This window comes from Clarias gariepinus, chromosome 28, assembly GCF_024256425.1.
Source record: "Clarias gariepinus isolate MV-2021 ecotype Netherlands chromosome 28, CGAR_prim_01v2, whole genome shotgun sequence".
Taxonomy (NCBI): Eukaryota; Metazoa; Chordata; class Actinopteri; order Siluriformes; family Clariidae; genus Clarias; species Clarias gariepinus.
The window spans coordinates 7,899,495-7,925,387 of NC_071127.1; the positions used below are offsets into that span (position 1 = coordinate 7,899,495).

The following is a 25,893-nucleotide window of genomic DNA, read 5'->3' on the forward strand; positions in this document are numbered from 1 at the left end:
AATACTACAAAACTAAAATAACCAAAACTATTTTGACACAATATTTGGCATTTTGCAAAGAAAACCAATTTAGAAGTCGTAATTTTAATAAAACAAGATACGGCACTCAAAGCTACGATCACCAGACAACAGTTAGTCTTCTTCATACATGTCATGTGATCTGATTTTTTTTACTACGAAAATCTACCATGCTGTAAATAATAGAGTATACAAAAGCATGTAAATTATATCAAACACACTGGGTCGATACCATCCTGGTGGACACCGCACACTCCAAGTGTTTTATTTCTTAGTTCAAGCACTATGGCACCAGAGGCATGGACCTTCCAAACCCTGTAATCCTCTTAATCTCCTCTAAGGCTGTGCATTGTATCAGAACCAAAGTCTGATGAGTAAGATCTAAAACCATGATGCATTCTGTGGTGTATACTCAGAAGGCTAGAGTTTGTTTAGATGATGAGAATGCACTTTAGAAATACAGGATGTGTCTTAAACAGTCACAGTGGTTAAGCTGCATCGTGCATGCGTGCATCGGTCAGGTACTCTGTAATAGGTAAGACCTGTAATAGGTCTTTCACACTTAACCAATGCATAACTTAACCAAGGTAATTGTGTGCATGTGGTGTATAAAAGTCTAAGAATGTGTTTCTTAACACTATTTCAGAAACTTTAAAGGAAGTGTGAAACACAAAAATTACAGCACTTCCTTTCTCCCAAACTTTGAGCCACCCACTTGAGCCACCTCATGTTAATGATCTGCTTCGTGTTTCACATACATAGAAAAACACATGGGCAAGAAATAAGTCGGAGACAGCTTTTGCAACATTATTATTAATCAACACATTGATCCATAATCAACACTAATACTGCTGACTTCAATTCTCCAAGAACTGAAATAAAAATAATTTTAAGTTAACATACAGTACTATAAAAAATAACAAAAACAAAGAAAGAAACAAGAAAACAGATGAACACACACACACACACACACACACACACAAAAAAAAAGAAACTGAACTATTGAGCCATCATCTGCACCGTCACAGTAGCACTACACAATTCATATTCTGTGTACATTTCTTTTGCTACATAGTAACATATTTACATTTCATTTCTACTAGTCTGTATGGACAGATGTTCTACACAGTAGCCTATTTATTTCTACTTACTGATTTACGCACATAAATACATAGCAGCAAAGAAAACATTGATGTAACCACAACTCATGGAGTAATGGCACCTTGCAGTGCGTAATCGACCTTAATGCAACATAAATCCTGAGTCTGTCGATGAGGCAAGACATACTTGTGCTTAAACAACAACTGTTGCAGGAAGCAAAATGTCCTTGAGTCTGTCAATTCAAAGATGTACTCTGTCCTGCCTTTGACCCTTAAGTAGTCTTTGAATCCATTCTGTTGGGTGTCTTTAGAAATTATGCAGGTTCTGGTAGTATTTTCAAGCAAACTTTTAATAGATAGGATTAAGGTGTGATAGGCATCCCACAAGGACGCATGATTGGACCGATTTAATCCCATAAATGATGATTGTTGATCCAGTTGTGTGATCATCACGATTCTGCTATGGGTATAAAGGAAATGGCTCATAAACAAGAACCAGATGTTTGATGTTCCCATGACAAACCATAAGCAGACATCGGCTTCTAACATTTTATCCAGTAGTCTAGACACTCAGACGTGCTGTATACACAGCTAATCTAAATACCTAAACGTCTACAGAGCTGCTGTATGGAATAGATACCGGGAAGCAATAAACATTTTTAAGGCAAAGATAAACTCCAGACCAGGAGGTAATGCTAACCAGATATGAGAATCCAAGTGAAAGCAGAAGTCATTGCACATTCAGCATGCCCTGACAAAGCCCTACACAACGCTTATAGAGGGCCTTCACATAGCAGCCTAAGCCCGAACACCACCCTGTCTGTCCTCTCTCTGCACAATGAGGCTGATTTTGAGACGCTTTTGGCTGGCCAAAGACAAACATTATGTGTTTGGGGAAAGACATGATGGATCGAGCACAGCAGTGTGATAGCGGAACACCTGAGGTTACAGATGCATGCTATTAACATAATTGTATTGTAGTATACAACTGTATTCTAAGCTGTATTGTATAAAATATACGAGTCATCACACAGTCTATTCCTGACTGTTGAATCCTTTCACCCTCTGTCTCTCTTCTTCCTTTATTCTTTTGTCTGACCAAAAATAATGTACAGTAGGCTATATTGGGTCTCTGAGCTAGGACATGGCCTCAGGCTTTACACAAGAGTTAAACCTGTAGTTTATTAGCTCTGCTTTATACCCCCTGAACCCCTAACATGTGAAATATAAAGTACTAATACTAAAATCTTTGTGCTGTGTTTAGCAAATGCGTTGATTTGTTGGTTGTTGTTGTGTTTTTTTTTTTTTTGGCTTGAATAGAGATCTACAAGATGATGAGCGTGATAGGAGTTTAATTATGAAAGCTAAAGCTTTAAAAGCTGATCTGTTTGTGCAGAATGTACAGATGAGGAGATGGACTGGAGAGAATAAATGGCCAAAACAAAGTGTTGGTGCTAATTGAAATTTTTGGGGGGATTATACATATAAAAAGGTTTTATGCAACATGGACGTGACCAATCTGGCTTTCCGAAAAATTCCAAGTTGCTTAAAATCAGTTTTTGAACTTAAAAAGCAAAAAATCTGTCGTGTCCATAACCATGTCAAATTCATTTTCCAATATGTTAGCATTTTAGAATAATACACTTTTTAGGTTTAAATCTAAACTGGCCAAGTTTTATCTAAATGACAATTAAGATCACTGAAAGATTTGAATTCCAAAAAGTTACAGACACTACATAAAACAGTGTGAAATTGTATTTAGCAAATGCTTTTCTTGTCATTTGATAAAAATACAAATGTGTAAGAATTGTTTTTTTTTTATTTATCAAATGAATCTTGGATGCCGCATGAAGATCTCACATTTTTAAGTCTCACTCACTGTGGATTTTTCCCTCTCAAGCTACAGTTTGTAAGAAAAAGGTTTTCTTGGCATTGTCAGGCTTGTGAGGCTTGTCATTGCTTAACTGCAAATACATATCATCCAGTTAAAGGTGCTAAACATTACACTGTTCACATTTAAGTACCTTATACAATACATTATGTAAGCATTGGCCAATTGCAATAAAGGTGTGTATAATATCTGGATAGTTCTAATTAAAAATATTAGCTGGGGAAATTACTGTAGTTGGGAAGGAAGCATGATTTAGTCTTAGAAATCTTGCATTGATATCTGATAAAATGTCATACAGTAAGCATTGTTTAAGCATTGTTTCCAGTCATCTGCTGCATTAAAAGTGCTGGCTCTTCATATAAATGTTACATAACCACACTGCCAGGCATCCGATTAAGAACAAATGTGTTTGAGCGGGCAGTTGTGCCGATGACCCAGGAAGAACAGGAGGGAGAAGAAACTGCAATTTATTTACTGCATTTTTGTTCTTGACTGTGGTAGAAATGGATTAACAGATTATCAGTCCGTATGTGGGTGTGTGTACACGTGTTCTGGTGTGAGCACTCATCTAAAATGCCTGCATAAGTGAAAAGCTTTGAGTTTTTATTATAATTTTTTTAATGCAGTTTGGAGGACAACGCCTCCCGTGGCGTGGCACTGCAATAAAGGACAATCAGATTAACTGTTAACCGCAAAGCCACGTGCTGCCCTCTCAAATTCATGATCTCACCCATCACTTATATTATGTAGTTTAGCCATGTGCCAATTTTACAAAAATTAATAGAATGGAATAAAAAAAATCCATAAAAAAGAAGTCCATAAAGAAGCTTTCGGACACCTGTCACCTCGTTTTATAGCAATTTCAATTCCTATGCTTTCCTTGCTAAGCAAATTTTAGGTAAACAGGACCTGAACCTGAACAGTCTGAACCGCAAAGTGACTTGAGCACAACATTAATTACAGGCTATATAGTTAAAATGTTTTTAAATTTGTATTTAGGAGAGTAGAGATAAAAGCTTCCCACATCACCGAAAACCCCCGTGCCCCGTCCGTCAGGACACACACCTGGATTAGGCAGCTGTGCATGACCACAGTGACCTGACAGCTTTTAGAAATGCCCAACCTCATCGCTTCAAATTCCCATTACCTAAAATATACCTCCTTTCTCCCTTAAGCATGGACTGTTAAAAATACACACAAACACACATTTTTGCTGACCATCAGCCTTTGCTAGTTACTGCTGGAGAGAACAGACGCGTGACACGGAAAGGCTTGGAACAAACATACTGACCAAGTGGTATGGATTAGCGCAAGAACAAGTGCTGTGTATCTAGGTGTGTGTGTGTGTGTGTGTGTGGTTAATCTGTTAATCTTATTAATGCCACAAGACCCTAAATCTGGACACATAAAACAAAAGCAAGGACACACAGTACCAAATTGCTAATGGACATCTCATGGGTATCCTTTCTCTCACATACACACACTCAAAGTGCTTTCACTTGGATTTTCTTACAGAAAAAGCACATTCAACAGCTGATAAATGTATACAGCACTCTCCTGATGATCATAGTATGCTACTTCTTAATTAATTCCTAATTAGACTCTGAAATGTTCCCAAGAAACATTGCGGCCTGCTAACGTTTTGCTAAGGGAATTGGTGGCCGAACTAACTAGTGTTTCTCATATGAATATGGGCAGTAATCCTAACACTTTGGATGGACTACCCAATGGTCAAGTAGTATCAGGCATGAACCAGTCATTATGTTTATTATGTGAGATTTAAACATAAGAAGGGCTCAGGTGGCTTGTGGACTGTGTAAAAAGGTCAACAGGTTCATTTTTACTCCAGTAAAAATGCAGCGTCCCAAAACTGCAAAAGGATCCACTGAATGTGGCAAAAATGTTTTTTCCAATTTATTGACCTGATGCCATTTGATTAATTGTTGAATTGCAGAAGGATTCACAAAAAGTCTTCAACATAGTTTACTTTCTGTTATCAAGTTTTAATCTATGAGGTCAATATAAGAGTTGAACCAAGGTGAAGTGCCCAACACACTTTGACCCTACCGATCTTTACATTACAGAGGTATTAATAGACACTGATCTTTTAGAACAGGACTTGGAGAAGAACATAAATGTTACTACTGAAGACTCAGTGAAGTAGCTCCACTCCTTCTCCACTCACCGATCCAGCAACAGTCCATAATCCTGCAATCCACATCCGCCTTCGCTTTTCAGTTCCGCAAATACCTGAGTGAAGTAATGTGGGTCCGCATTGATGCGCAGCATCTTGGCACTCATGGCATTAATGATGGCCAGGCATCTGTCCCAAAATGCCTCCTTAGCTGCTTCTACCAAGAAGGGCTTGAGTGGGTAAGAGATCTCATTGCCCATGTATGAGTACGACAGGTAAAGGCAGGTGAGAAGGACAGCTTGTAGTTCATGTTCCGAGGACACAACCTCACCGTCCACCACATCTCGACACAACATATAGATGAACACTACGTTTGCTGGAGTCACAAAAGCTTGGTCCTGCCAGCCCTGGAGTAGAAGTGATCGATCTACAGCACGAAGCCAAAGAACCGGATCAGAAGGGGAAAGGAGCTTAAGCCGATAACATCGTCCACATAGAAATTCACCCAAACATCGCAGGAGTTCACTTGTAGATGCTTGGACAATTACTCGTTTCGGGGATGAGGTCCCGTGAGATACTTTTTTGACAGAGGAAAGCTGATGTGGCTTAACATACCCCAAATTTAACCCCATTCCCAAACCAAGACCTGCTGGACCATCATAGCTGGATAGGTTTGCACATGACAGTGACTTTTTCACATTCTCCCGATTCAGGTGTAAGACAGGGTCTTTTGGATAAATGTGGTTGTTGTTGTGAAGCGGAGCTCCAATGGCTCCTTGGCTGGTGGGAAACCCTTTCTTGGAGGAACCTCGCTTCTTAGTGGAGGCCACCAGACGTTTCCAGGTGAGTGCGGGCAGGAAGATAGATTGTCCTCTTGATTTGAGCCCTTGCTCCTTCTGTGCAGTCAAAGAGCGGCTGCTCAAGCTTGGGTACCGGCTGAGGGAGTTAGGCCGGTCGTCATAGTAGTCAGATTTTTGGGGACCAGGAGAGAGGGACAAAGCAGTGCCCATGATGAGAAACCCGATGAATTTTAAATACTATGCTGAGGGATGGGGTCACACAGGATAAGTTCTGATGTTAAACAGTGTGTCCTTCACTGGTTGAAACCCACGATGCCCATACAGGGAGGGTAAACAGCATGGATAGACCTTAAAAGAAACAAACACAAATTTAAATGAGTCAACTAATACAAGTTAATCAAAATAAAACTAGAAGAGTATCCTGTTTCCTGCTACTTACTTAATTAACCTCTTGAGATCATTCTATTCTCATCTGAAAACAAAACATTTTGTCTCCACCACACTGTATGTACAGTATATCCTCATAGGATCCTCATATACATGACGTACTGTATTACTCACTCACTCACCATCTATACCGCTTTAGCCTGTATACAGGGTGACAGAGGCCTAGAGCCTATCCCAGAAGACTTAGGGCATGAGACAGGGTACACCCTGGACGGGGTGCCAAGCATTGCATTGCACACGCACACACACACAAACACATATACACATGCTCATTCACAGACTAATGGTGACTATTGTTCAACATTCACACATGACGGGCATTTTGGGAACACCAATTAGCCTAATCTGCAGGTCTTTGGACTGTTGGAGGAAACCCGAGTACCATAAGGAAACCCAGCAAGCACGGGGAGAACATGCAAACTTCGAGCACACAGACTAGGTGGGAATTGAACCCAGACCCTGGAGGGGCAAGGCTACAGTGGTAACCACTCCTGAGCGGTATTAATATTTAATAAATTCTTTCAGCTTGAAGACATTGATCAAATTCTATAAGCAGAAACACTGAAGAGGAATTACTAGGCACACAGTATTAGAGTTTAAGGTTTAAGGTCTGAGGAGTTAAATGAAGCTAAACATCTTGAGCAAAGACAAAAGTCATAATAATACATGCAATTTCTCAATCCTGTGTGTATTTAAGTGTGTAAGCCTATGCGTGTGTGTGTAAAGTTTTTCAGGTCTATACACCTACAGAGTTTTGCACTTTATACTGTATACATACAATGACATCATAAAGCACATGAAGAAGAGCAGCGTGTATAAACTGATGTGGCGATGGATATGATGCTCACTTACCCTGGTGATATCCGACCAACCCCACACCAAGGCAGTGCTGCTGATTAATGATGGTAATCATCGGCAACTCAGTATAATAAGCACTTCAGTCGGAACGCATCATCCGTTGCACTTTGTGAGTGACAGTGTGCTGTGTAGAGTCCAGACGCGCCGCCGCCGGCTTCATTTCCACAGACGGGGATGAAAATTTCAGAAGGAACGCTCATGCGGCACTGGTAGAGTTTTTTAACAAGCAATTAATAAATATATAAATATAGCCGCTGGGTAAAGTCCGTGGACGCGAGCACGCGAACTCGGTAGTGCACTCCTTCATCCCTCCGTGCGCAAACTAGACCGAACTGAACTGCGCGCAACTGAAGGCGCGCTCCCGGTGCTGAAACTCATCCATGCGCGCCACCGACTGGCCGGTAGGGGGGAGAAAGTTCAATGCACTCTACAGTAACAAATGATGTAGCAGGTGAAAAGTAAATCAATAACATTATCATCATCAATAATAATAATAATAATAATAATAATAATATAGAACTATAAATGAATGAATGAGCCTCAGTAGAAGATAGATAGATAGATATGTTTAAAAGTTAGTACCCCCTCTTTCAATTCATTTTTATTAACTAAATAAAGGCACAGTGAAAAAAGTTTCCTGATGTTATATTAAAACCAGCTATGATCAGACAGTTTCTATTATCTTTCAATTTAAAAATATAGAATGAATATAGATACTTTTGAACACCATTTTCCAGGTTTGCAGGTGTGATTGCACAATGTAGAGCATATACTCAGGAGACAGATGACTGACACATGGGAGATGACTAATGCTTGTAGTAGTGCAATGCTAAACTACCGGAGTAGCATAAAGTGAGTTTATAAAAATAACAAGATAATAAAAATAATAGTTAAAAAAAGAAGTGGAAAATAAAGTAAATATTTAGAATGTATATAATATGACATGAAAATGCAGTACTGTACAACTATTGATGTGCAATTTGTAGCAATGAAAAAAAAAAGTGAGAGCAATATTTTTTTAGCAGCATGAAACTTGATAGTGTCTACCTGGGAAAATAAACAAGCAAACAAACAAAAACATTTATCATCATTAGTCTTGGAATTCCAAGGTGGACGGTCATGGAACTATCAACCACAAACAGAATAATCTTTGCATTAATGTTTGCTTAATAAAATCAGATGCTACTTGATATGTAGTTCTCTGTAAATATGGCTTTTAACTTCTTTCTAAGCTTAAATTTGTAATGTTATTCTATAGATAGCATATAAATGAAGCATATAAATCACAAGTTGAAGTTAAAAAAGGAACTACCCCGTGAATATTTATTAAATAAATAGGGGGTGCAAAGTTTAATGTATTCTACCCATTAATGCAGCAGGTGAAAAGTGATTAAGCAACAACAACAACAACAACAACAACAACAACAACAAATAATAATAATAATAATAATAATAATAATAATAATAATGAACGACTGAATGAATGAATTAGAATGAGATACTGTTTTCTTGTTCCAAACAAAATGTTTAGATAGATAGATAGATAGATAGATAGATAGATAGATAGATCACAAGTTATAGTTAAAAAAAAGTATGTTCCCCAGTAGAGGATACAACGTTTAATCCATTCTACTTAATAATGTAGCAGTTGGGAATCGAACCCTGACCCTGTCAGTAAAAGTGAAACAGATATTCGACAAAGGAATTAAAAAGTACCATAACGCATAACCTGCGTATCATTACTGCCATCTAGTGGCAAAACTTACAGTTACTCCATTAGGTCATAGGGTTCTAAAGTTTTTGAAATTCAATTAAAAGAAAAACGATGTTGTTGTAGTTCAGGTTAAGGAGCTTAAGGACTAGCACGTGGAGTCAGTGTTTATTGATGATAGTGTTGTCTTAACTACACTAAACGAAAAAAAGTGTCCTTCCCTTATTGCAAATAATCCATAAGGTTTGATCAATAATGCATTGAATACGGCAATGTTTGACTGTTTTTATATCTTTATGTGAACAAAACCATGTTGACATGTGTGAACATAACCACTCATTCTCTGTGACCCCTCTGTACTGCTAAATACCTTACATAAATTCAAAGCTTAAGATTGTATAAAATTCACATTTCTTAATAATAAAAAAAAAGTACTACAGACTGGTGACAAATTAAATAATAATATTTGTATTATTTAAAAAAGTTTGGATGTGTGAATGGATGTGTATTACAATTTTGGAAAGTTTTCTAATTCTATATGTGTAAAAAAAAAAGAGAGAGAAAGATAAAATTTACAATACTCACTAAATATCCTTATTATTAATATTGATGCTTCTGCAACAGTGCAAAGCTACTTTGCACCTAAATTTATTTATTTATTTATATAAAAATAAGAATTTAATTTTTTTACATTATTGACAATTGCACTGTGGCATAATGGTTAGTACTGTCATTTTGCACCTCCAGAGTCTGGGTTTGATTCCTGCCTCAGGTTTGTTTGCATGTTCTCCCTGCGCTTCGTGGGGTTCCTCCTACAGTCTAGACATGTACAGTAGATTTGGCTATTTTTGGTGTTTCCTGTAGTGTGTGAGTATTTGTGTGACCTGCGATGAATTGGCACCCCGTCTCGAGCCCTAAGTCTTCTGGGATAGGCTTCAAACCCTCCCCGACACTGTATACAGGATAAAGCGGTATAGAAAATGAGATGTTATCAAATAATCAAACTAAAACAAGCATTTTTCTTCTCATCTCTCCTGTTATAAGGCTTGTGCTGTCTCATTTGATTTCTCAGCCTGAACCTTCATGAATGAATAAAAAAATACTGTAATGACTTTATTTGTGTAATATATTTATATTTCACAGAATTTACAATATACAACAGAAGTAAGTACATTTCTGTTCAAAATCACTTAAATTGTGCAATCTGACTAAAGAATGTGCTTCCAATATTCATTAGATCTCTCTTCCTATTCTTTTACAAAGCTGCAATTGCCCTTACACCCTTGCAATTGTCTTAAAATGCCCCTAGGATAAATGACATTATGTATTGTCCTCTGCACTGAGTTTCTATTGATAACACATGTATTCATTCAGAAGTGTATACTACCAGTTCAGATGATGCAGAGCAATTTTCCTGTGTTACAGCATTAATTATCTCTGGCACAGATGGGTGTGTTATAAACCCCTCTTTTGCCTGTGAAGCTGCAGCTGGCATCACATCTGTTGCAACACCCTCTGATAGCACTGTATAGTCGGTCCATAGAGAAGACCCCCTGCACTGAACCCAATCAATGCCCTTCACTCCTCATCACAGGAACTACCAGGTTCCCCATCATTTTACGAATACAAGCCCATGAGCCCTACATTTGTCTATTAATTAATTTCTATTATTCTTCTATTCTATTCTATTCTATTCTATTCTATTCCTTAAATACCCTTGTGCTGGTAATTTTTTGAGACCTCTCGGCCAACAACAAACAAACAGCTCAAATAGTGTGAAGTCTGTTAAGATCTGGGGTGTCTTTTGGAGTGTGAATCAACATAGAGAAGACGCTACTCCCAGTTCCATCCTTCATCATTAATTATCTTCTTCAACATGGCTTTAAAGGTCTAGTTAATCCTCTCCATGAGGCCGTCCATCTGTAAATGACATATGGAGGTTTGTATCTGTCTTACCTGCAACAGCCAGTAGAGGTCAGTGATAAATTTTGACATGAAAGCAGAAGGATGTGTTTGGCAGTGGCCATGCATCTGCTTGTCTTTGGCCACTATTAGAACTTGGCTCATGCAATGTTTGAGTTGCTCTTCCTTTTTTTTGTTCCTGGCCAACGATGCCATCTTTTGCTGCCTTCTGAGACACAGAAGAGAAGGGGTTGAGTAATTGAAAGGCTCACCTGCAGGATCTGCATTGATGTGGTCCTTGGCAACAGGTTTTTAAAGCCTTTCCAGTGGATATTAGACATGGGTTAGAGTTTGCACATAAAATGATAAGCCTGATCATGCATAGTGCCCACTGTACAAGCCATCATGCAGATTGACTGCAAAACAATATAAATTTTATTTTTGAACATTTCTGCACACTCTTCTCCTCAGGCACACAGGGTTGTCTACAAGAACTTTTTTTTAATTACTATATTTTATTAACCTTAACCAACACATTACTGAAACTTAATTGCATATGTACAGTATATGGCAAATACAAGTACAAACTATATAAACATTATCCAACTGTGACAAAACGCTATTACATTTTCTAAAATCAATAACAATTTACACTAATAGAGCCAAAACAATTTTGATATAATATTTTGCCATTTGTGCTTTTTATTGTGTGATTATGTGAAGAAAAATGCAAAAAAAAAAAGTGCTCAGTTATTAATTAATAATGTACAGTATGTACCTAATGATATTGCATAATCAGAATACTGTGAATAAAAAAAAGAAAAGAAAAAGGATGCATGAAAAGTAAAAGAGCTGATTAAGGACTGTTTTTTTTTAAACATCCTGTTTTAAAGAAAATGCAGTTGCAAGAAAAAGTTTGATTATTTAAATAGAAACCTGACAGTTGTAAGTACGTGAAAATACACACCATGACAGACACCAGTCCACCCCAGTATACTATTCACAGATTCACACATCAGTCGAGGTAGAGTAATCGATTTAATTTCAGCAGATGTGGTGCACGTAAACCTTTATCCCTCCTCTCAAAATATAATAAGGAGGTGAAAGAGAAGTGAGAATGCTGACCAGAGCTCTAGCTTGACTTTTTTGCTTTCTCAACATTTCCTGTTTTTCTTAAGTCTTTTCTTAGATTTGTGTTTATTCTGAATAAGTTCTTGCCAGGGTCATGGCGATAGTAGCACTGTCCCTCATGCTTCCAGGAATGAGGGTTTGATTCCCGCCTCCCGTCTGTGTGTGTGGAGTTTGCATGTTCTTTCCGTGCTTGGTGGGTTTCCTCCAGTTATTTCAGTTTCTTCCCACAGTTCAAAGACATGCCAATTAGGCTAATTGGCATTCCAAATTGCCCGTAGTGTGTAAGTGAGTGTATATGGGTGTACCCTGCGATGGATTGGCACCCTACCCGCCTTGTGCGCGAAGCCTCCTGGGATAGGCTCCAGACCACCCATGACCCTGAATATAGGACAAAGAGGTATAGATGATGAATTAGTGAGGGAGTGTGTTTGTCCTGCAATGGATTACCCAAAGTCTCCTGGGATATGCTCAAGGCTGCCATTACCCTGCACACATATTACACAGATAAATGAATGTTCTTGCCACATGTTTTACATGTTTTGATCATGATTAGGCTTTAAATTTGCCTCTAAAACTGTTTTTAACTGGCCTTAAATAAAACCTCTGCATATGAATCCTTACCCCAAGGCTGAGTCTGTCATATTACAGAGGGATGGCATTGAATTTTCAATTCAATTTTATTTGTATAGCGCTTTTAACGATTTACATCATCACAAAGCAGCTTTACACAATCAAAAGAATTAAGTTTGTATGAAATGTGAATGTGTATGAATCAAAATTATATGATTGTCCCTGATAAGCAAGCCTAGGACGACAGCGACAGTGGCAAGGAAAAACTTGCTGAGATGGTAATACGAAGAAACCTTAAGAGGAACCAGACTCAACATGGAACCCATCCTCATCTGGGGGGAAACAGATAGCAGGGATTGAAGTGCATAATAATATGTGAGACTGGAAGTTCAGTATAAGAGGAGAGGTGTAAGATTAAAGTCCAGTTTGTTCCTGAAGGCTCAGGTAGACTGTAAGAAATTCCAGTCCTGAACTGTTGAGCGACTGAAGTCACAGGTCCTCAGAGAACAACTGTCTGCATCAGTCGAGGACAGGACCACCTTCATGGAAAAGTGGAATCATGGAGGGAAAAGGAGAGACGGAGAGAGATATAGGAGAGAGCAGAAAAGGAGAGAGCAAAAGAGATGGAAAAATAACAGTTAGGTATGATCACAGTCGAACAATGTAAAAAGTGAATGTATATTTAGTGCAGAGTGCAAGCAGAGACTCCGGCAGGGCTAACTATGACAGCATAACTAAAAAGGAAACACAGACATGAGGGCTTCCTGAGATGTAAAGCAACCAATCACCTCACCGTCAACAAACCTGAGTGATCAATGAGAGTGAGGAAGACAGCATCCAAACATACCAGTTCACCATAATACTCTACGTCCATGAGTCCCCCAGATCTGCTCCTTTACCTAAGGCTAATCTATTTACAAAAATGCTTGGCTAAATAAAGAGGTTTTTAGCCTGGACTTAAACGCTGAGACTGTGTTTGAGTCCCGAACACTATTTGGAAGACTATTCCATAACTTTGGGGCTTTGTAAGAAAAAGCTCTGCCCCCTGCTGTAGTTTTAATAATACGTGGTACTGATAAGCAGCCCACATCCTTTGATTGAAGTAGGCGTGGCAGATTGTAAGACACTAGCAGTTCACTCAGATACTGTGTTATTTCTTATTTTGGCAATATTTCTGAGATAAAAGAATGCTATCCTGGTAATATTATCTACATGTGCCTTAAAGGATAACTGTTTTGCTGTAGTATTAGTGGATTAAACTGTGTTGTCCTTTAATGATTGTAATGTCTTATCTTGGTGTTGCCCACATCCAAGCTTTATTTGCACTGTTTGTGTTGTTATTTCTGATTTAGAACCTCACCTGTTTTTCCTTGTTGGTGGTCATGGATATGTCTTGTTAGACATGTGGGACCTTTCACCATAAAACTGGTGATTTGTGTGGTGCCGTTCAAGCAACTGTGTGTAGAATAGTTCACAAAGTCTGCAGAGACATTTGTAAACTGAGGAGTGTTTACATAAAGTTTCCTGATGCTGCTGACCATGCCAACTACAAAGTGCAATTTTATAAATATGGGCACTTCCCAGGTGTCATTGGCTGCATAGTTGGATGTCATGTTTCCATCAAGTGTCCATTAAGTCCTGATGCTGAGGAGTACAGGAACCGTAAGAACAGGTTTTTAATCAATGTTCAGGGTGTAGGCGCACCAATGTAGAGTCTGCAAACATTGTAGCGTGTTGGAAAGTTTCAACTCATAATTTAAGGATTTTTCTCAACTCCTCATTGTGTGCTCAGTTACAGAGAGGACAGCATAGTGGACTTCTACTTAGTGACAGTGGATATGGTCAAAGTAACTTTTTAATCACTCCATACATAAATCCCACAACAGTGGAGCAGCAAAGATACAACAGAGCTCATATCCGAACAAGAGGCATGGTTGAACGCATGTTTGGAATATGGAAAAGTCGATTCCAGGGTTTACACAATGCATTTTGTTTTAGCCCAAGAAGATGCTGCAAGGTCATCATTGCTACAGCGGTGCTGCTGTCCTGATCCTCCAATGGAAGATTACAATGAAGCAGATGTGGCAGTGGCTGAGGCAGCCAATGGCCAACAAGCTTTCACATTACAGCACTTCAGCTACATAAGATGAATTTCAATATGGAAGGTATTTACTATGGCTTATTTTTCCTTGATAATGTTCTGTACAAAATTAAAACAGTATCAAAATTTATAACAGTATAAAAATATCCCTGCAGACTGTGGGATATGATACTTGTAAAAGGGGCAGCAATTTCAATTTCAGATGTGACTGAAACCACCAAAGGTAAACTGAGCAGTAATTTAATCTTAATTTTTGGGATCTGTTTTTTCTGGATTGACCTTTTATTGTAAACAATAGCAGCTGTTGTCAGTTTATTGCTCTTCTGTTGCAGTCCATACTGTAGCTCAGTAGTGCTGTACAGGAATTAAAACACAATCACATGTCATAAATGACACAGACATTATATCTTAGAGTGATGTAAGTTTTTATTAATTCTTACATCTTCAACATCTATTTAAATAAACTTTATATTTGGTTGTAGTAGATAAAGGAGAACCTAATGCTATACTGGGGTGTATAGCATACACCCTTAAACTTAAACCTTAAACTGAAGGAATAGGTTTTCTTTAAACATCCATCACATCCAAGACTTAGAAAAAGAAGAAGAAAAAAATATATACACTAAATTCTTTCTTTTTTCCACCCCAAAAAACAAAACATGTAATGAAGATTTTCAGGCAAAGTCATCTTCAACTGTCCAGTAGTAGTAAGACAACATAAATACCTCTGACTTCCCTACTACTCAGAACTAATGCAGAACATTGAATGTTCACCAAAAATATTTACATTATACTGTCCCATAGCTTTGCCATTAATATGTATTTAAAGAAATAATAATAATAATTTTAAGATTAAAAATCATGAATTAAAGTTCAGAATAATCAAATTTCTGTCAAATGATAAGCTTTCTACCAAATGAAACAGCAGGAGAAAAGCCACATACATGATCAGACCTTCTAATGGTCGACACAAGCATATATAATCACAGAGAAAAATCAAGTTGTATTTTACTTTTCACAAATGAATAGTTTCCGCTTACGGCAAGTAGCATCAAACCATTTATGTGTGTAACCATGTTCATGGCCGAGAGAAGCACAGTTCTCTCCAGAAGGGTCCTCCACTTTCCAGTTATCAGGCTCATTTGGTCCTTCTGGTGCACTAAACCAGAACCTTAAAATATAGGAAAGACGAGAATCAGTTTTTAGAAAGTTTCATTATAAATAGATTTGTATATGTTTGTGCATGCTGAAGCATTGAATGTCAACAGTACAATAAGAAGTATGAGTGAATATGGTTCTTACGATACACCCGTCTCATTTAAGGACTGGCTGTTCACCCACATCCACTCTCCCTCAGTCTCCAAGTCATTCAGGCCAATCCAATATGTTTCTCCAATTTGTAAAGCTACAAAATTCTAATAAAAACCAGCATGACACGAACATAAATTTAATTAATGCAAATATCAAAATTACCTATGGAAAGAGAAGACACTACAATCACCTGTTCAATTTGGTTGGTTATAATCACCAGGTGTCCTCCTTTCTGTTCTACACAGTAATCTCTACTCTGTGTCCAGTTCAGTTTCTCAGTGGAGAAGAAGTAACACTTTAACCCAAGAGACTTCCATCCTTCCTCACATTGTCCAGTGGATTCAGTTCTTTTTGCTAAGAAAAGTTGCAAAAAAACAAACAAATAAAACAATTATGAAATAAAAGGCAGACATTCATGTTTAAAAATTGGTTCCTACAAATTATTGTGTAATACAAATCATCTGGTCTCAGTATTAGGCAACTACAACATTGGAAGAAAAACAGCAGAGAAGATTTTTAGAACAGAATCTTTAACAAAAAGAAAGAAAAAAAAAGGTGTGGGTAATCCTGCTTTAACAGGATTTAAGATGGTAAGTTGCAGCCAGGGGCTGCTAATCGGTGTGTCTTACTACTGCATGCAAAGTCGAGTTCTTGATACTTCACCTTCAGCATTTCATATGCTCTCTCTTTTTCTGATACAAAAAGAAAAAAGCTTAAAGTATATTTAAACAATATATATTCAAAAATAATAATTATACAGGTATGGATCTATTTTGTAAAGCATTTTTTCAAGTTTTTTTTCCCCCTGCACATTATGTATTTAGTTTTTCCTTGCACTTTTCTTCATGACTACATTTCCTTTAACACAAGTGAATTATAACCACACTAACTGTACTTTTACTGTATGTTTACACTCTTTTCATTACAGGTGGTCATACATTATTGTCTATTTTGCTGACACTGTATTATTATCTGTTTGGCCTATAAAAACTTGTTTTCTTATATCTAAAAGGACGGAAATAATTATCAGGTTTACATTTTGTGAAAGAGACAATAAAAAAAAATACTGCTTACAGCTAAGTTATCAGGTTTCTTGAAACTTACCTTTGGCTTGGATTTTTTGCATTATAATTGTGGCTGTAGCGTTATCATACTGCTCACGTAATTTAGCAAAGGAGACAGTTTTATTGTGAACTGTGGAACAGGAACATCATGGATGGTCATATATAGAAACTGAATTTCAAACATATGTTTTAACAGTAGAATGTACAGCAGGCAAATATTATGTTGGATTTGGAAGGAAGTAAAACACAGTGATTGAGAAGGAGTTCAATTTGATCTCAAGGCAAAAACAGAACCAAGCTACAAAATCATAACAAAATGAAAATGCCAATGCCCAATTTCTTTACTAAGGTGAGTACAGGGTTATATCATTTGGTAGAACAAGGAAGGCCAATAAAACATTGCAATGGAATATAGTTTTACATAAGTATAAGATTGAAAAGTGCTATAGCTATTTGGTTATGTAACATGCATTGAAACGCTGTTTATGAGATTAGAGTATACCATCTACAAGCTTAAGTAATCACCAGTGGACACAGTGAAGCATCAATTAATGGTAAGATTATTGCATATAAATCCTAAAATCAGATCATTAGAAACTAATTAAACCAGACATTTGTCATGAGCCTTTGGCTTGTTTATTCTATCTTCACATTGGATCATTTGATGCTTATATTTTATGAGGCTTGATATATTTTAGATAGTATATCTAATAATTAGATATAATAAAAAAATTATATATATATATATATATATATATATATATATATATGAAATATTATAATAAGTGATGGATTATTAGGCATAGGATGACAAGTATTGATAAGCAAGCACAGTCTCAACCACCTGAGCTACTACTGCCAAATTATATTATAACTGTACATATAATTTTTATTTTGTATGGTATAATATATTATAGATAATCCTAATGACATTATGCTACTTATTCAGAATGGTCCAACGTAGACAACTAAAGGGAGAAATTACCACTTGTTTTGTCTTTATACAGTGAAACCTCGGATTGTGAGTAACGTGGAATTAATTATGCTCATAATTCACTGTAACTATATTCTCACACAGGTTTAAAATAAATTTTTCAAAAAAAAAATGACTTACTCATCCATTAAGTTCTACATCAATTTATACAACATATTGTGATTTGTTGAATGAGACCATCACAGATAAATATGATAAGAAATACTCACAAAAGATTCCCACAGTGCAGAGTGCCATTAAAGCACCAAGCATTAGGAGAAGACCAAAAGCAGCTACTATGATCTTTACTTTTTTCCCCTTTAACTGGCTGAGAACGATGATACCTGGGAAAAAAGAATTCGTTTTTTTTCATATAGCTTTGTTCCCTGACTACAGTCCAGAGGACTCAGTGAAACTCGGCCTTAGAGGTAAAACAGCCAGGTTTAACCACACACTCATGTCTTTGTAATTAGGAGCAATAATTCAAGTCAAAATCAACCAATAATTAAATATGACAAACTTTATGAAGACTACTCATTAATTACCTCATAAGGTACGATAAGCAGTATAATTATCAAAGAAGCACACACCTGTGTAATTCCTGGGATTTGGATGCCAGTTTGGTGTAGTTAAATAAACACCATCTTCCTTTTCTGTGTGTGTGAAGTGAAAGTTCCATAAAATTTACAGATCTCCTTCATGTACACTATTTTGGTCTTAAACCCTCATAATATACTTAAATATAGTTAAATGTATAAGTGAAAAAATATATATAAAACATATATCTACCTGTTGCAGAATGATAGTTTACACTATGATCCATTTTGCAGAAGTCAAAACGGTTTTAATCAATAGCTTGCACTTCCAAACTTCACCAATGCTTTACTCTGTCTTACTGTGTTTTCAGACTAGCAAGCAGAAATCACTTGTGAGTTGTAGTTTTTATATATATATATATATATATATATATATATATATATATATATTTCTTTTTTCTTGTGGGTGCGTAGTGTCATGATATTAATGTCACTTAGGGAAGTGAAAATTCTTTTTGTTCCCGCTAAAAGGAATTGACGCAGATTAAATAAAACAGTGTTTCTCCTGACATTTATATTCACAGCTATAAAGTGTCTAATCGATCAAACAACTTATAGGGGTCATTGTGGATCCAAGGATGGAGAAATCTCAAAAACAGTGTGAGTGCAGGGACACAACTTTAACACGTACTAGCAAAAAATAAATAATAGTACAAAAGAGATAGCACACACAATAGAAAATTTCTTGTCATTTACAATCCCTAATCACATATGTCAAACATTAATATTGTTCAATATTTTATATTTAAAAGTATAAACATTTCAGAAAAGTGGCATACCCCTCCAGGGTTGAGGGTTTGAGTCCTGCCAATTCTGTGTGTGTGAAGCTTGCATGTATTTGCTGTGCTTGGTGGTCTTCCTGGTACTTTGATAGCCTCCCTAAATACATCTGACTTTTGTAATAAACATATACTTACCTCTGACTTTCATACTACTCAGAACTGATGAGGAACCCTGGATAAGTCACTAAATTCCCTCTAATAATAATTGCCCAATAACAATGATTTAAAATGGTTTTAAAGAAATAAACAATGGAGATTCATAATAAAAAAAAATTAAAACTATTAAAAAGTAGGAAAGTCTTTGTAAGTAACTTCGTAACTCGTTTTTAATCAAGAAGTCTTCCTAAGTCCTTGTAAATCTGTCTTCAAAAAATAAGATTGTGTAAGGCTTCGCAAGTATTTGTCATTTTCCAAAAGCCTTGTTGATTTAACACACCAACTTAGAAAGACTTAAATAGACTCAATGATTGAATCTGTTAAACTTAGCTGCTACAATAGATGCTGTCACAACAGCAGAGAATTAAGCGACACACCAACATCATTGACAGAATAACCTGTTGAACTATAGCACCCCACATTTAAACAAAATGCAACCTCTTTTATGGTTTTTCTTTCTCTCTCTCTCCTTTGTTTATGTTGTCCCTGATCCTTGTATACGTTCTGCTGGCTGTTGCTTAATGTCTCTCTTTAGCTTCAGCCTGTCTCCTTCTCCTCCTCTCACCTAACACTCACTTTTCATCAATGTGGCATAATTTTCTGTTTTGATCTATTTATCTGTAAACTATAATTAACATCTCTTGCACCCAATTAATAATAAACTTACCCGAGGAACCATAGAAAACAAATCGGTCACTCTTGAGAATTGGGAAACATGTCCAGCACACATTTCTTTAACATAGTCAATTTTATAAGCTGAATCAACTCACCATAACAATAGTTCTTTCAATACTACTTAAAATTATATTATTTCATTTGATAAAGTATTCCCACTAGACCTGTTAAATCATATATAGATAGATGGATATAGATAGATAGTAGTGTTTTACCCCCGGAAAGGACGAGACGAGTGAGCTTAATTGCTGCCCAATGCAATGGCTGGGAGTACTTTATTTTGAACACAGCATGTATAGCATGAGCAGCACATTCACACGAGAACCTACATCCAATTCAGCCTAAGCATGAACAGGAGCACATTCAACAGGTCACACACACCCACACACAACATGGCCGAAGCCACTACCCCAAACACCCTTCCCCAACTGGGTGAAGACATTAACCCCGCAAGGCATGCTGGTCGTCAGCCGCCGCTCCGCCCACGCCACAATAAATATATATTATATTACATGTCATACATACGGTGTTTGTTTCACTTCAGACATTTTGGGGATAGGGAGGCAATTGTATTGGGGTGATGGACACAACTCACATTGTGTTTTCCATGTAATGGTCTCATTGGGTGTGCCTAATATTGGGGCCAATCCCAAAAGACAACCTTTTTCAATGTGGCATTAATTTCAACATTCTGTGGGTATAAAAAGCTGGTAGTGTCAGTAAGTCATTCCAAGTTCATCATTCAAACAGCCATGAACACACATCACTTAACAGACGCTGAGGCTGGGCAGGCATCACCAGTTAGCACAAAACAGATTTGGTTATTATACATGGCTCAGTTACTGCACGTGCTTACCTGAGAGACATCATAGAACCCATCGTCATTCCCCAATTCCACCAGCACACATTCTGTTCATGGATGATAATGCTCCACCACAGGAGCAGAATTGTCACAGCTCGACTTCAGGAAGTTGGATTGCCTCATAGGGTATGGCCAGAGGTGAAAAGAGTAATGATCTTTGGTACTCAAAGTAGTTACTTCAGTGAAATTTTACTGAAGTACAAGTAAAATTATAGATTATAGTACATTACATTATAAAAATCTACTCGAGTAAAAGTAAAAAGTAGCTCAAACTAGTGAGGTTTAACAAAGACTAGCGGATACAAGTTACATACTAGTTGTATTGTAATTAAAGGAAGCAAAATGATGGTTCAGGGTTCTATTTTAAACCGTATGGAAATGGTGGTATATGGCTGAAAGAACTAGACCCAGTCATTTGCTAATGAAATTGTGTATATTTTTGTAAAGCTATACAAACCTCACTAAGAAAAACACACACGCACAACACCAGGTTCAGCTTCAGGGCGGACCCAGACCAACATAATAAACAAAAGGTATCTGTATTTTAGTAGCTAGATTACCTGCTAAAAAACCCAAACAAAAATACAGGTACCTTCCCTGACTCTCTAAACCAAAATCACAATAAAAAAAAAAAAAAAAGAATCTCTCTCCAACACAACCTCTACACAACCTCTCCTCTACATGCCATTAGTGATGGGTCGTTCACCTGTCTAGATGAGGTCCCACAGTTGATAGTGCATGTCAGAACACAAGCCAATTCTAAGGAATTGTCTGTTGACCTCAGAGACCGGCTTGTATCAAGGTACAAGTCTGGGAAAGGGTATAGTACAAATTCTGCAGCATTGAAGATCTTGATCATAGTGGCTTCCATCATCCATAAATGGAAGTTTGGAACCACCAGGATTCTTTCTAGGTTGGGCCACCCAGTCAAACTAAAATACCAAGGTAAAAGAGCTTTAGTCAGGGAGGTGACCAAGATCCTGATGGTCACTCTGAAAGAGCCCAAGAAGTTTCTCTATGGAGAGAAGAGAACCCTCCAGGAGAAGAACTATCTCTGCAGCACTCCACTAATCAGGCCTGTATGGTAGATTAGCCAGACAGAAACCACTTTCCAGTAAAAGGCACATGACAGCCTGCCTGGAGTTTGCCAAAAGGCACCTGAAGGACTCTTTATGTATGTCTGTCTGGCCAGATTTTGTTGCAGCATTACACAAAACTGCCTGAACAGAATTTAATGAAACTGTGTCAGCACATAGTCTGAAGTTTAACCTGCAACATAAGTAAAATCAAAATGATGAGTAAAAGTGTCATCATAAACAATTATGTTTCTATTTATTTATCTGCTTTAAAACAGGCTACTAATAAGCTGCTTGCTCAATATAAACGCACACCTGCACCAATATATAAGAAAGCTAAACAATTTTTTTTTTCCTGCAATTAGTTGATAGTTATATTGGAACAATCTTTTAGGAATGAAGAAATAATAAATATATGCTCCTGATCTCTTGAGGTTCTGACATTAATGAAATGTTAGATAAGTGATGAGGCAGGATGTAAGCACAGAGATCATTTATTAAACACTTATTCCACTTATACCAAAGAGTTTTTATCAACATGCAACTATAGGGCTTTGTTAGTATTCCTGCCAGACATTTCCTCACGAAAGAACTAGATTTATGACAGGTTAGTTAAATGAAATTGCTCCTGGAATGTGTGTGAAGGACAAAGTGCAGGGAAAAAAAAAATCTTTTATTGGGAAACATTGATACCAAAAAAAGTTCAAATCATTCAGGCGATTTTAATCACCTAGTCATACTTCCATACCTTATAAATACACTACACATCCAAACACACAAAAACGTTGATAAATACATTTAACTGCCATGAGTTTATTTTCTTTTATTAACCAGAAATTGTTAAACCACACTGTCACCCACATGTGAAAGCTCCCAAGTACCTAAGACAGTAAGTAACCTGAATAAACACACGCGCTGTAAAATTGGAAAGGAAACAACGAAGCCAAACACTAAACACAACCAATCCAATTCAGCACGTTTTTAACGCTTAACAACAGCGTAAAGTTTTACCTTCTTACTCTTCGAATCTGGACTGAGACAACGTGACGGCACGGTGGGTGTCTGTTGCCAAGCAGCCGAACTTTACATGCTCGTCTTCGTCTGCTTATATTACCCCTGTTCTTCTTCTACTCTAGACAGCTCACTCGTGTAATGCATTGTCTGCCATCTTGTGCTCAGTTTTGGAACTGCCGGAGAACGTTGGTCAGAACTCGTTCTTCCTATGAGATCGTTACGTTTTATACATTGTAGGACCTTAAACCTTACTGTCTGATTACTGTCCTTACTGTTGAAACGTAACGATATAAGTGTAATAGCGAGTTATTGAAATCCTTACTTTTCCTTACACTATAGAGATGTGATAAAGACTTTTCAGCCATCAGTCATAAGTTTTCCAGCAGTTCCATAACCGACCACAAGATGGCAGATATTACAGATTACATTAGCTAGGGAGCGTAGAAGAAGAACAAGCGGAATATAAGCAGACGAAGAAGAAGATTTAAAGTTCTGCCGCTTGGAAACGGAGACTATCCGTGCCGTCGCCATGTCTCGGGCCTTAGTCGAGCCGTACGAAGGTAACATTTACAATTTACGCAATTTTTGGGTTGTTTGCTTAGTGTTTCTTAAAAGCAGTTGTGTGTAGTGTTTGTTTTGCGTGTTTTCTTCCCAGTTCTACAGCGCGCGTGTTTATTCAGATTAAGTGTGTTTATAAACACACAGCGCGGGTATTCCACACGGCTCAGGGGTGCTGAGTGTTACCGCGGCTTGTCTTTACACTTTTGTTATCGATAACTTAATAACGTCGAAAGTTCGTTTGGCAAAGTTTGCAAAATGTAGGCAAATAACTGGATAAATTAGAAACCTAGAGACACCGGCGACACTAATTTGCGCACCGCGGTGCAGTTAGTTTGATGTTCAGATGTTCGGAAGTGGTGTTCGGGACCGTCGACACACTTCTGTCCAGATGAAAAGTTAGGTGGCAAATTTTGTGAACTATACCAATTTTCCAAACAAAATCGATAACTACAAGTACTGAAATAGCAAGAGTATATTGCAACCAAAAGTAAATGGACAGCACTGGACCAGTAAGACAAACAGGAAAAATTCTCCCTAACTTGCCTAATTTTACATGGTTTATATACCTACACCTAACAACTACGTCATTGTTTGCTCCTCCTTAAGTCAAGAAACTACTTAATATTCATGAGATGTAAGCTAGTTTTGCTCAGGTCAGATTGAAGTAGCACCTCCCAATTAAATAATTCTTTCTTATCTCAAATTTATTGATGTCTGGGTAGACCTAAGAGGTCTTGCGTTCTTTTTTTTTTTTTTTTTTTGGAGAAGGTTTGGTTTGTTCATGTTTTTCCTTGACCAGACCATTGACCACCGTTGGTGACTTTTGTTGAAGTGCAAGTTTTCTATTTTTACTATTCCTATCATAATTCATTTATTTGATTTGTCTTTAAATGTCCATTATATATTTTTTACATGTATAGAGGTTATTTATCTATTAGTACTTTAAAGTATAATCAAAATTATTGAATGTATATTAAACATATTTCTGTAACTAAATGATTTTGACCTTATCTACTAGTTTGATATTGATGATTATAGGATGGAAATAAAAAAAGTTAATAAATTCTTTCATATATAACCAGTAATCAATTCCTGTAAAACCTTTCAGATTTTTTTTTTTTTTTTTTTTTTTTACAATTTAATTAAATTGCCCTGAGACTTTTTGTTTAAATGTTTAGAGATTTTTATAGGATAGATTTTGAGAGTAGAGATTAATTAAATCAATGTATGATCATGTTTTAGTATTCATTCTTCATATACCTTTTACTATCCCTCTGGTTCAATTTTAAAACAATACATTGATCTGATTATTGGTATGATTATATATTGCTAGTTTTTTGAACTTATACTAAAAATTAAAATTACATGATTCTATTTAGTTGTGCATATATAGTAGATTGTGTATATTAGTTAAATTGGTAAAGTAATGGTTAATTTTAGTTGTAGTATGTTGTAGTATTTTTTTTAATGTGCAAAGTGCATTTTTCCAGATTTTCTATCGGGCCCATGTTTACTAATTTATTTTATTTATTTTTTTTGGTTAATTCTAGCTTGCAGGCAGCGCTCTTCCTGCTCATCTTCTCATCTGTAATCCTTCTGGGAGCAAGTGGTTACACCTTCCTGTACCCAAACCGCCACAAACATTGTCTTTTCAGAGCACTTATTCCTTTGAGGATGGTATTGCTGAAGATTAGTGATTAATTTGATTTCTTTTTTTCCAATATGATGTGATTTATGTTTATCTGCTTTTAAAAGCAGAAGCCTGGCTCTTTGCGCTTTGTGTTCCAATTAAAGCAGAACCAAAAGCTTATATTTTGGATCACTACCTGCATTTTCTGTATTATCCCCTCTAATAAAGTTCCTTAATTTCTTGAACTCTGTGTACGGATTGTTCTTGGGTCCCACTTTGCTTACTTTTTCCTAATCATTAAAACTTTATCTAACCACAGATAAAGTAATTATTGGTACATAAAAGGTTAGTAATTAAAAATAATAATAATAATAATAATTTCATCTATTGCTCTGTTTTCTATCCCTTGCCTCCTGCCTGCGTAAGGTCTTCTGGGTAAAAGTTATTTGTTACTTCCCTGGCTACATGCCCCAGTTATTCTAATTTCTTAAATACACATTCATGAACAAAGTCATATGGAATGATGCAGC

At 36.8% G+C, this 25,893-nt stretch overlaps 2 protein-coding genes and 1 long non-coding RNA gene across 4 annotated transcripts; 1 reads left to right on the plus strand and 2 right to left on the minus strand.

Annotated features, from left to right (window-relative positions):
* Positions 1-816: 816 nt before the first annotated feature.
* si:dkeyp-92c9.2 (uncharacterized protein LOC571482 homolog) lies at positions 817-7,575 on the minus strand. Its single transcript, XM_053489897.1, has 2 exons — positions 7,243-7,575; positions 817-6,291 (listed from the first exon to the last, which is right to left on the minus strand). The coding sequence occupies exon 2, from the start codon at positions 6,151-6,153 to the stop codon at positions 5,191-5,193; it is 963 nt and encodes a 320-aa protein (XP_053345872.1). The 5' UTR covers positions 6,154-6,291; positions 7,243-7,575; the 3' UTR covers positions 817-5,190.
* A 7,008-nt stretch (positions 7,576-14,583) lies between these two features.
* LOC128515741 (C-type lectin domain family 6 member A-like) lies at positions 14,584-23,216 on the minus strand. 2 transcript variants are annotated; one of them, XM_053489899.1, is made up of 9 exons: positions 23,170-23,216; positions 18,801-18,919; positions 18,602-18,664; positions 18,242-18,355; positions 17,079-17,168; positions 16,604-16,666; positions 16,165-16,328; positions 15,966-16,078; positions 14,584-15,834 (listed from the first exon to the last, which is right to left on the minus strand). In XM_053489899.1, the coding sequence occupies exons 2-9, from the start codon at positions 18,832-18,834 to the stop codon at positions 15,672-15,674; spliced, it is 804 nt and encodes a 267-aa protein (XP_053345874.1). In that variant the 5' UTR covers positions 18,835-18,919; positions 23,170-23,216; the 3' UTR covers positions 14,584-15,671. The 2 variants fall into 2 exon arrangements, with proteins under 2 accessions (XP_053345874.1, XP_053345873.1); XM_053489898.1 differs by lacking the exon at positions 23,170-23,216 and adding an exon at positions 21,077-21,093.
* A 438-nt stretch (positions 23,217-23,654) lies between these two features.
* On the plus strand, positions 23,655-25,606 carry LOC128515743 (uncharacterized). The gene is made up of 2 exons (XR_008356701.1): positions 23,655-23,732; positions 25,284-25,606. It is a non-coding gene; the product is annotated as an uncharacterized LOC128515743 (long non-coding RNA).
* Positions 25,607-25,893: the final 287 nt, after the last annotated feature.

Excerpts from the sequence above, each read along its gene's own strand:
- LOC128515741 (XM_053489899.1), bottom strand. The coding sequence starts at position 18,834 with ATGGATCATAGTGTAAACTATCATTCTGCAACAG. Across the intron at positions 18,665-18,800 it reads AAACTATCATTCTGCAACAG|AAAAGGAAGATGGTGTTTAT; the intron begins GTAGATATATGT and ends TCACACACACAG. Across the intron at positions 16,079-16,164 it reads TAACCAACCAAATTGAACAG|AATTTTGTAGCTTTACAAAT; the intron begins GTGATTGTAGTG and ends GGTTTTTATTAG.
- si:dkeyp-92c9.2 (XM_053489897.1), bottom strand. The coding sequence starts at position 6,153 with ATGGGCACTGCTTTGTCCCTCTCTCCTGGTCCCCAAAAATCTGACTAC.